A 12,620-nucleotide genomic window follows, 5' to 3' on the forward strand; every position below is an offset into this window, starting at 1 on the left:
AGGAGGCAAACACATGTGTTTTGTGCATGAGATCAGTACCTCCCAGAAATTACTTCTATGATTTATATACTTTGATTCATTAATTAACACATTATTTTTAGTATAATTCAATGCTATTTTGGCAACTTATGAAGTTTACAATGTATTGCTTGTCTATTTTGTTCTTTGAACTGAATGCTTGGATTTTCAATAACAGGAATGCTGCTAAAATTATGCTATTAAACTATTTTGGTAAAAAAGGTAACCTTCATAAGCTCTTGATTTAATTATCATAGTAGATTTATAAAACATTTTCATAAAAGGCTGCAGGGAAATAAGACTTTCTCTGTATCTCTGTGCCTTGATATATTTTGATTCACTGCACGAAACAGTGTTTGTTTAGCAGAGTACAAAATAATAAAAAGAAAGGTCACGTTTTAAAATTTTCACTGCATGACTGCAAGTCACTGCATATTTGCTAGACATCTAGCTTTAGTCATGTAAATCCTTTTACAGTGAATTTCAGGAAGATTTTCATAAAGGCTTTCAGTCATAAGTAAAGCAAGACTGACTTCCAGAGGGATTCTGGGATCAACTATAAAACAAAGTGCCTAGCATTAACTAATTAATACTGAAAGGCTGTGAAACTTTATCATCTGAATAAATTCATCCCAAGTCTAACCCGCTGCCAGTAGAAAAATCAGCTTCTAAACAAAGGAAGCCAACTATATTGTTCTATTTCATGCATCTTTCTTACATTGACTGGCTTAAATGATAAAAAAGAATCAATCAACCTTAACATGACCAAAAAAAAAATTTACGTATCTATACCTACTTTTATTTATATATATTATATATATGCATGTATTTTTTTTATATACACAGATCTTGAAATCCTATATATTGACTTCAAGAATGCAGTACCACTGTTATTAAGAATGCTTATCAAGAATCCTTAAGTCTAAAAAACCACTAATTTTTTATTATTTCTGAAATTCAGTATATAAATATTTATAACTATTTTAAAGTTTCGGTGGGCAGCTTTATATATCTATTAATAAACTGACAAATATGATTATATATAAAAAGATATCAAGATTTGCCAACACTCTGAAAAAGCTGGAAATAGGTTATTCCTTTTTCTCCCACAGAGATCAGAAAACCTACACAGTCCTTCTTCAGCAGCTAGGGATTCATATAAAGAAAGAGACCTTGGAGAAGATATTAACACCTGTTGAATGCCTCCAAATCTTGTTGACAGTGAGGCATAGAGAAAGCACAGCATTTGCAAAACAAAATATACTTATGTGCCACCGATACGAGGACAGAAGGTAGAACAATACTAGCAAAACTTTCCATGTCTGTTAACACATCTCTGAAGTATGATGAAGATTTTACATGACTATTATCAGTTGCTGGGGAAAGGAGACATCTGAAGAAAAGCTGTGCAACAACATGAAATATTTTCCCCGTATTTCAGAGTATAGTTTCCCTCTGTTGATAGAATGTATTTTCACTTGATTTTACCAGAATAAGCTGGATTTTTTTCTCCTTTTACTGTATCAGAGTAGCAGACAGGAGTAGTTGTAGAAATCTCCACACAACATGAGAATATGGGGCATGTTAACAGTAAGAAAACAATTAAACAGAAAAGAAGAATCCATTCTATTTGGGATATGTCTACAATTCTCACTAGATATTAATAGTGGTTCTACATTTGTCCCCTGTGACAACATTCTGGCAGCATCTCACAATCAAATCATACGGTACTGATTCAGAACCCCTTAAAAAAAAGGCCAGGGATTCAGCTAGGGGAAGAAGAATATATTTTATCTTATCTTGAGAAGCAAACTCTTAAGTCAACTCTAAGGTCTCATTTCTTGCTAGTAAGGGGAAAGGTACCACTGGGAAGCAAATTTTGCTTCTGACAATTTTCTAATCTCCATCTCAAATGGGGTTGAAAACAACACATCTTCAAAAAAAAAACCTTTTTCTTATTTCTTACTCTTATGAGTGAATGAAATAAGATTACCAACATCACGCTCAAAAATATTCACGCAGTACAGATGCTAAATGGACTGGGCTTTCACAAGATTCCACAAAAATCCCATATTGGTAGCTTTGCATGTACAATATTTCTTATGTTCTTATTTTACAGATGTATGGTTTTGCATGCAAAAGCTCAGAAATGCTAGAACTGGAAGGGCACACATTAGACAATAATTTATTCTATTATTTTAAATGTATACACATTCTGCATTATGCCTCAATTTTTTGTATGTGCCAAAATTTTTCTTTAAAAAAGGCTACATTTAGATCTATACTTTTCAGGTTTAATTTTAAAAACATATAATACAGGGTGAATGCAATTACTGCAGTGTGATATTAATCAGAGTATCCACTGCAGTATCACAGATGAATTGTTTCATTTTCACTGTTGCATACTTTAATTCAGTGAACACCTTCCAGACTGTTTTGCTTGCTACCTTGAATATCCACTAAGATATATTTCCCTTTAAAGCACCACGCAGATTAGTTCTAGCAGCTTATGTTCTGCATCAGAATTCCTTTAACACAAGCATGCAAAAGCTTCTGCAACCAAAACATTATGCTTCAATAGCTGAAAATCATAATCAGACATTTGAAACCATAAATATGGACACTGTAAATATATCTAGTTATTAAAGAATTTATACTACCTCAGTCATTAAGTAGAACTGCTTGATGAGGAGTATTATTAAAGCACAGACCCAGAAGATGGAAGAACTAACAGGTGCTTTTCCATGATGCCAAATATAAACCTATGCTAAGTATCTGAAATGCTGTACAGCTATGCTTTCAAAATTGTACATTTGGAGGTGTGATTTAGGAAGGACCTGTCAACGTTAAAACTGAAAAACTAAAACATAGAGGGAGGGAGAGGGAGTCCTTTTTTATATCAATGCTGCATGTACCTCTGGTCTTCATCACAAGAGTCCAGCAATTAAAGCACATCTTTTTGCTGAATCTTTATCAATCTCTAACTTTCTTATGCTTAAACTATAGCTACTTGTGTTCACAGTAAGACCTCCAATGTGCAGAACAGAGGAATAAGGAGAGAGACGTCCTGGGATGGATTTAAAGCATGAAGAAGTCTCTAAAAGGTCTTCTTGCAGCATAAGGGCCACAAAGAATCCCAGCAGAGCAGCTCTTGGGGGGCTGGGGGCACCATCAGGCCCTAATGGCCCTGACCAGCCTCGCTTGGGAGCCCACCACCCTTGCCCAAAAGCCCTGAGGTCAGTGTCAGCTCAGGAGGTGCCCCCTGCACCGAGCAGCTCTACTCTTCCAGATCCTCGGCAGAAATAAATATATTGCAAGAGGAGGTTCATATGATGTTTCTATTTAGTTAGTGCTCTCTGCTTATTTTATGACTATAAAATTAATTCACAAAAGGTTCAAAATGACAGACAGATACATCTCCAACAATCAGTATTTTAAGTTTTCTCTTCCAGAGTCGGCCTGCTTCATGTGCAGGCTATTTATCCCCTGTAACTATTGTAAGTAATAAATGAATGGTTACAGAGCAGTCTCAAATCCAGGGGTAATCTACACTACATAAATAACAGTATTTTAAGTAGTCTTAATCTCGTTTTAACTTGAAAAGTCTGCTGCACCTAACTTTACAGGCTGCACATCAATTCTACTTCTTCAGATGTCTGTCGCATAACTTACTACTCTTTCTGCCTATCATTGAGCAACCTGAATTGCAATTCATAATGCTGATCTAAAAAATACATTCATAAATATTGTTTACTTCAAGCTCACAACATATACCAGACTATGTCTCTAACATGCACAAAACCTATCTTGTATCTTACTGTATCCAGGATATTCTCCACAACTCTGATCCTACAAAGCATCCATACATTATATGAACTTAGAGCTTATAAACAATTGGTTTTTACAAAACATTTTTAGGTATGCATTTCATAGGGAATCTTTTATTCTCCCTCTCTGCTGTGGCATGCACTGTGTCCTGGGTGACCTTCTTTGACAACTATTACAAGTGCATCACAGAAGACCATGATTCAAAGGTAGCGTCTGCTGACCTGGGCAAAGCTGTCTTTCTATCTCTTCAAAATTTCTGCTCTAATTTCTGTCATAAATGTGCTCAGTTTGCAAACTGAAAAGGTATTTTCCGATTTGCCTATTCTGCCTACCCAGCTAGAGACCTTTTACAGCAGCAGACCTTCACTCTAGCAACTTTACAGAGCAGTTGGGTCTGGTGGAAGAGCACTGCACTTAGGTGTTGTGTAAGTCTCACCTCTGTCAATAATTTCCTGGACACCCTCAAGCAAATGACTTAAATCCTCTACTTCTTTATTTCCTCTTCAGTAAAATCAAAAGCTTGATACTTTGCATTAAATAGTACTTAGTATTAAAGCTTGTAAACAAACATCACTTTGTAGAGCACGAGGATCTATTAACAACGAGCGTTCCATAGGAGCTAGGTACTATTATCATTGATTATTATTATTATTATTATTAATCCTACAGCAGAGTCAGCCAGACTTCATTGCCTTCTTAATGCTGCTGAAGTGCTGTAAGAGAAACAGGTTCAATGCACCTGCCAGCGCAGCTTGATTTCATACCAGGCCCTTGTAAAGCTCATTAATTCTGAAGGTTTTTATCATGCCTGAATGTTGTTAAGGATAACAGACCTAGGAACTGGGGATGGCCTTCATAGTTTCTGTCTCTGACCCAAGAAAAGGCTTTTGGGTAGATTCAAAACACTTTGCTGATAATTTTTTAGCCGTTTATTGCGGTGTTTGCAGTGCAGCTTCACACTTCATTATTTCCTTTCAGAAGGAGACTCTGCACAGTTTATCTGCCTGGCCTTTTCTCTTCATTCCTGGGCAGACTTTAGCAAAAAGTAAGCAAAAACGAGTGACACTGTAGCTTCTGTACTCAACATGTGGCAACAAAACATGGCCCCTACATTCGGTGGCAAAGGCAGTGTTCCTGAAACATTCTCATTTCTCAGAAAGTTAAGGGTACTTTTAAAATGTCCTGTGGTTAATTAAAGCAGCTTGTCTATAAGAAAAGAGACAATTCTGTTTCTGACAATTACTTCATGCAGTGTCAAATGTCAGTCAGGATGATGGTGTCCAATGAGACATGCACTCCCTTGTACAAGTTCTATGCTAATAACAGCCAAAAATGGGAATAAAGGCATGTTAGTACAACATATCCAGAAGGATGGAAATGGTGCTGAGCGAGTTAAGATAATATCTTAAGATAAAATATATCTCTTTCAGTCTTGTCCTTATTATTTAAGGTATTTAGTCAACTTATGTCTCTAATTTCAGGATTTGTTCTGAGATAACAAAAAAAGACAAAAATCCCTGTATCAGCAAATATAATGTGATGGTGCTGTGGAAAAAAGGCCTAGACAGCTTTTTCTGTTTACCTCACATTATTTTCTTTGTGTCTTCCTATACCCTGTTTATTTTTACCTTTTATCTTTTTGCTTGCTGCTCCTGTCTAATTTGAAAGATCCTTTTTTAGTCTTTAAACTTTTAGCTGTGACTTGGATTGTCTGAGTCAAACTTTTGAGACTGAAATCTTTCCTGGCCCTATGAAAATCTTACTTGAAAAATCTAGGGGAATGTCTATCACTTATTAAACAAACATTCTAGATTACCCTTATGAAATTGCGCCCAATCCCCCTCTGAAAACAAGCGATGACTGGCAATGTGGTTGGACCGAGTCCCATCATTATTCCCATCACAACTCAAATGGACAGGCTCTGCCTCAGACCTGCCTGGAGCAGCCACAGGTAGAGCTGCATTGCATTTTATCATAAATATATAGAATTAAATGAAATAGGAATATTGCATGACTACGTAGAACTGCAGAGAAGCAATACTGAACCCCTCTTCCTCTATGACAATGGAATTTGTTTCATTGCTTAGGGGAGTAAATCACTCTGCAAGAGTGTCAGCAGCTGGGAAGGCTGGTTGTCTCTGGCACTATCCCAGGGCAGACCTGCATTCTTCCCGTTGCAAACAACAAGAAAATTTCATATTGATACTTTGTGAATTCACTTTACCTTTCTAGTATAAAATGAAGCCAGGCTGCAGCACAAGTATAGCTAGTGTGTTAATGGAGACAAGGTTCCTCAATGGGTTATGTGGCTAGGGGACACAGGAGTGCCCTGTCACTGGGACAAGGGAGTGCCTTGTCTCCACCAGCAAAGAAAGGCATGGGTTTTCCCTGAAGATCACTGCTTATCTGTGTGGATTTTTTATGTTTATAGCAGCAGATATTTACATTGGGCACATGGTATTCTCACTGTAACCATTATCTGAAGAAAAGTAAAGAAGCCAACAATCCGATTTCCAAGGAAAAACAGAGAAGGAATTCTGACTGAATGCAGTTTTACCTCCTAAACCAACCAGCCAAATTCATTTGTGGATTTTAAAACTGTAAATAACTAGCCGGACTGTATAGTTTTTACTTTAAAAAAATACAGTTCTGACTTTAACTATTCAAATCAACATTAACAGTGCCAAATTGTGTCACTCTTGAAATAACCTTAGGTGTGGAAATTATGCCAAGGCTTCCAAGGCATTTTGCAAACACTCCAAATGTACTGCAGACCAGACGTTCACGTTGAGAGCTGAATCCTTCAGCACCAAAGTCATTACGTGCTTTGCTTTCTATGAAAGGTGTGCAAATGTACAGTAATAGTACTTGATTCATGTAATTAGAATAATATTACAATTAAAGACTCTACTGTATGATTTTTGCTTGTAGGATATGATTTAATTTCTGTGAGAAATGCTCTTTTCATATCATTGGGCTGTACAACAGACCCACAGTATTTCAGATCCATGGAGTTCAAAAAACGGGTTTTCAACAGAGCAACAGGCATCAGTATCGTTCTTTCATAGCCCAAATAACAGTGAAAGAAAATGTGAAGGATACTAACTGATTGCAAAGGAATATGGCGTACTAGGAGGGATTAATTGCTAAAACCAATGCTGTCGTTGTCACTTACTTCTCCCTCCCCTAACCTGCATGTATGCAGCTTTAAAATCCACGGTGATAAGCCAGTTTCATAAGTCTTTGAGCTCTAGCTAACACTGTTTGGGTACCTGGGTTGAGGATAGCAGACTCTGAACTAAAGGATCAGTATTCAGTTCTATTATCACCACATGGCTGAAACACACAACCCACTTGTTAAACATGTAAACCTCATTACAAACAGGATGCTTTGGGACTGTGATCCTTATTATTAGAATCACATGCATGAAATCCTGCTGAGTATGTTTTTATTCAGGCCATGTCACACTAACAGTGATTAACCATTAACACTATTGCAACTTGACTGATAGGAGCAGAATTTAAATCTGATTTTAAAAAAAAAAACCCAACCAAACAAAGAAACCTTGCACAAATTTTGGTACAATGAAGGAAAATAAATTTAGCATCAACCAAAAAGAGAAACTAAAAAGTCTTGCTGTAATGTTAATATTCTTTTTTTTTTTAACAAGTAGACTGTAAATTTGACTTTATGTCTATTTAAAGGAGTAAGAAGGAAGCAAGGAACCCTCTTCTTTTTTTCTTACAGGCTACGCTGGATACCCTTCAAACAGGTAAGCAAAGAGTACCACCACAAAGCCACAAAGCATTGGTATCTTGCTCCTACTTCAAACCAGCAGCAAATAAATTCTGGTTAGAGCAGAAAGAAAAAAAGAGAAACATTCTTCCAAAAAGCCCTGAAGTTTTCTAGTGGAAGGCCACATATGTTGCAGTTTCCACCATGTTATTTCCACTTAAGGCTGTGCTTCACAGTCTGGGTTAGCCACTAAAAAGTAATTTTGTAAATTCTGTGTCTACTTGTAGAGATCTGCTAAAATCACAGCTGCCCTGCATATACACTGAAGGGAATACTACAGTACAGAATAAAAGGATGTAATAAGAGCAAGCAACACAGCAATTCAGTTCATCCTTAAGCACATACTTAACTTTCAGCATACAGGAGTAGCCTCAATTATTTCAATGAGAATATTCCCGTAAACAGTGTCATGCAGAAATGTTTGCAGAACTGCAGCCTTTCCTTGGTGATGTGTTTGAACAGCTTCACAAAAGATGTCTATTTTCCTCATCAGATGTAAATCGCCGTTACCCCCTCCCCAAGACATGAAAGTGTTAAAATGTTAAAGAAATAATTGTAGTTAGGATTATACTCTTTAGATACTTTGCTATAATAATTTAATCTGCTTTTCATTGAAATATTATTTGCCTGGCTTGCACTGTTTCTTTTAGATTAACTCCTTTTTCCTTCCTATCTCTCAGATACTATCTTTGTATCTGTTTTTTAACACTAGACTTACCCAGGTCTGTTCTAAACCACTGTCTTGGTTTTACAGTTCATTAGCTCTTTCGGATATACTGTATATAAGCTTATAAATTTATGCTATAGTATTTTGGGTTTATTTAGTTTTGAACTGCTGAGAAACAGCATTTTATGCTCATCAACACTTGTTACAAAACCCAACCATGAGCTACCTAAAGACAGACATATATTTGCCTCTTGACTGTTCATTGTGCTCTTAATTAAATGTAACAAAACCCAAAACATCTATGCCATTACCCAATTAAACTCATCAGTAGACATTTATCATTGGAAACAAACAGATTTCATTGAAACATTTAACTACTGTTACATTACACAGTTTTACACTTTTTTATTATATGTATTTGTTTTTCTGACAACATGAACATTTATAATTACTCCCTATAGTAATCAGTCCCTCTATGGGGAAAACACTGAGCTCTTCAATGACTTCCATCACAGCAAACTATTTCGTTTTTTTTTAATTAATCCATAATTTGTTAAACTGTTCAGCAGTACTGTTAAGTAAAATATCAGTAACTCACCACTTTATGTTCCCTAATACGGCTATGGTCATTGTCTAATTTGTAACAAAAATATTTTTTTGTTTTTGTGAACATTTTCCCATTAAAATAATATATAAAAATGCAACATGAATTCCACAGGGATTGGATACAGAAAAATACAGAAGTGCCAGTATTTTTATGGCTGAAAATAATTCCATCACACCAGACCATGAAGATCAGAACACAGTTCCTATTTACCATAATCCTACATCCATTTTTAAGCATTAGAGTTGCACTGCCCATTTAAAAAATGGGTAATATGTGAAATGTCAGGACAGCAGTAAAGTTACAGATTTGTCATACATTGCGCGTAGGAACTTTGTGTCTCTTACTTCAGAAGATTCCAATGTGAGTTACCAAACTGCCCAGTAGTTACAATTTACCCTGTCCCATAGGTAATTTTCATGTTTTGAAAGCGGATTAATGAGAAAACAGTAACCCAGTGCACATTTACACACAAAATGATAAAAGCTTTGCTGGTTAACAACAAATCTAATTTTTGTCTCATTTAACTAATGGCATATGGAATTTTCTGCAAGGCATATGGTACTAATTAAACATGGTACGAGTCCCCCAGATAGTCAATATAGCCATGAGGTATCCAAGGAATGTTTCCCTTCAGTGTACATTATCTATGTATTGATTTGATGGTCTGAATGTATAAAAGCCCTGGGAACTAACAATGTTTAATGATGTGGGAACTGCACTTCTATTCTTATCTGCAGTTGCTGAGGAAAATTCTGGGATACTTAATGAACAGGCAAATTATGAACTAACCAGGACCGGTTTATTTTCATTCATTCATTAAGCACTGATTTTGATATTTATTTTTAACCTTTGTTTTTACATTTAGAGCACTGTTCTGTGACTCTATATGCCAGAGAACACGAAGTTAAAGATATCACCCTATTTTTTTAATAGAAACAATCTAGATTCCATACATTTTAATGACATTAACAAACATGTAAAACGCAAGTTGTATGGTGCTAATGATTTATTTTGAAAATTCTATTATACATAATGTGTATAAATACACTTTCATGTATTTGATACCAGCTGCGCTAATTAAAATATTTGTTCTACTATCAGTGTTAGATATGGGTTAATTATTAACTTTAAATGTAAGTCCACTTGTATATAATTTTAATTGTCTCTTCAATTCAAGGATATCAGCTTCCTCTAGCATACAGAAGGTCAACCACTGAAAAAATTAAGAAAATGAATACTGTGTTTGTTCTGCTTCATAATGATCACTTCAGGTAAAACAAACAGCAGCAGTGAATTCTCACAGTCATTATCTGCCTACTTACAATATCCTAAGCAAAATAAAAAATAAAATAGCTGAGTTCCCTGAGCTAATGGGAAAATGGTAAATGACCTTCCGTTAACCAGACCATTTCCATGCAAAAGAACAACGGGGTCTCCACCACTGTATCTAGCACCAGTGGGTTATTTTTATCGAGACACTTCTCGAACAGTAGCAGAGCAGCAGTTTGTGTTCTGAAAGGTAGCACTGACTCTTCTGTAGTTCCAGTGAATTTCAGAGTAGTAAAAAAGACAGTACAATTTCAATAGTGCTCTGAATTGGCCAACTTAATCTACCATCACTTGCAAAATCTACCATCACCACTAACAGAAAGAAACAAAAACTGCTTCCTAGTGCTCCAACTGTTAAATATGCACTCTGCTTTTGATAATGAGACTTGTGAAAAACCAGTGAGAGTTAAGCAACAAGGCTGTCACTCAGTTTTAAAGCATCCTCATATAAAGTCGCACTGTGACTTTTATACCCCAAATAAAATGAGATTAAAAATAGACCTGTAATCTTATTAATAGTTTGCTACAAAACAGTTTAACACTTAAGATGCAAAAGCCACTTGGCAAATAAAACATGGTGACTGAAGAACAAATTCTGGACAATAACGTTATTTTTACACTTTCTGCACACTGTGCTGGAAGGTGTAACCAGAATCTTACCTGACTACAAAAACACTGCACATACCCTTCTCTCAAAGGCTGTAATTTAACAGGTCATTTCAAAATACTTTCAAAGCATATGGAAATATTACCCTGTAAACTTAGGATTCTCTGCTCCTGACATGCTGTATCAATGAACTGAAAAGAGCAATAACATTTAAGGTGGCTGAATTCTCATTATGTAAAACAAGCTGCATTTTCGTGCTCTACCCACAACAGTATTTCTATTTGTGGAACACGATAAGAATTGCGCTCTGTACCTTACTGCTCTAAGATTTCAAATATAATTTCACTTTAAAAACACACATGTCCTTAGAGTTATTTTCAAACTGAAATATCATGCAAGATTAACAGTTCTTCACACATCAAGGAGTCTGTCTTTCCTCCTGTATATTGCACCAGACATATTGAAAGCTTATGTATCCAAGATATATACAGTATGCTACCTAAATTCAAAAGAAGGACAAAATCCCCAAAACAAAAAGTAAGAAAACCAGCTTTTAGCTTAGGAACAGTATTTTTACACAGCTGTAGAACATTATCTGACAAAGAACCTATTTGCATGTTTGCTCTAATTTAAGAAATTAGCACAGCTTCCCAACCCTGCCTTCCTGCATTTACATACCATGCATTATGCACAAAAAAAGGAATATACAAATAGAGATCCTTTCAGCCTGTCTAGCCTGTCATCAAAACCAGCAGAGAATTTTTCATTGATAAAAACAGAGACTGGAAGAAATCAGACCAACCTTCACAATGTATGTCACACCAGGTCCCAGGATCTTCTCACTCGAGTGCAGCCATCCTCGAGAGGGTTTATTGACAAAGCTGCTACTTTGATTCCAGTCTTCACCTCCCAGGTGCATTTCCTCTGACCGTGGTTTTTTCCCCATACTCATCTTGCTCACGTCCTGCTGAGAACACGAAGTGGCAGAGACAAGGTTACATGTGTTGTCTGAAGCCCCTGCTGCTGAGCTAGAAGCACTCGAGCTTCCCTGCAACTTGGAGACAGCAAGCTCCTTTACTGCAGAGGAGAGGTTTTTGATACCCAAAAGGCTGCCTGTGTGAGAGAGTTTCAAGTGGGACACTTTATGGATGAGGGTACACAGGGTGGTGGGTCCATCTTCTTGGTCCTTGCGGAGAACCTCTGGCGAGACCAGGTACGAAGGTGCTGTTGAAGTCGTAGCAACTGCTGAGACCTTGCTGTTCATGGACAAATTGTGAATAAGATCATCAACTGATGTCACCGAATCATTCCTGAAGCGGTTATACTTGGTACGTTGAAGCATGCCCTTCTATCTGGTTTCCTGCATATGTTCTGGCAAATCTGATGCCAACGCAGGAGATGCTTGTGCTAACATAGCAGGCGATTCATAACAACACAGACGGATAACAAGATTTTGGGGTAAAAAAGAAAAGAGTATAAGGAAGAACAAAAATATATATTTTTTTAAGAAATTTCTTATGGTTCCCCGTTAAGGTTGGGTGAAGTAACAGTTTTCTATGACAGAGATCCCAGTCCTGCTTAGAGCTGCCAACTCGCTCACAGCAAAAGCATGACTCACACAAATGAGAAGGACCCTTTTCAACAAAAGGCTCAGTGAACACTGCAAATCACTTCCTGTAGCAAAAAAAAAAAAAAAAAGAAGAAGAAAAAAAACCATCCACCCACTTACAGCACACTAGCACCAATCAATTCTCAAATTTCCTTCTCC

At 36.5% G+C, this 12,620-nt stretch overlaps 1 protein-coding gene across 1 annotated transcript in view; it reads right to left on the reverse strand.

Annotated features, from left to right (window-relative positions):
- Window positions 1-12,194, reverse strand: part of SHC3 (SHC adaptor protein 3) — a 57,541-nt gene extending 45,347 nt beyond the window's left edge. Inside the window, exon 1 of the mRNA XM_075526822.1 lies at window positions 11,655-12,194. Within this exon, the coding sequence (XP_075382937.1) occupies window positions 11,655-12,194 (540 nt within the window). The remainder of the gene's footprint in view (window positions 1-11,654) is intronic.
- Between the last annotated feature and the right edge of the window lie 426 nt (window positions 12,195-12,620).

The sequence above is a fragment of the Mycteria americana genome, chromosome Z, assembly GCF_035582795.1.
Source record: "Mycteria americana isolate JAX WOST 10 ecotype Jacksonville Zoo and Gardens chromosome Z, USCA_MyAme_1.0, whole genome shotgun sequence".
Lineage (NCBI taxonomy): Eukaryota > Metazoa > Chordata > Aves > Ciconiiformes > Ciconiidae > Mycteria > Mycteria americana.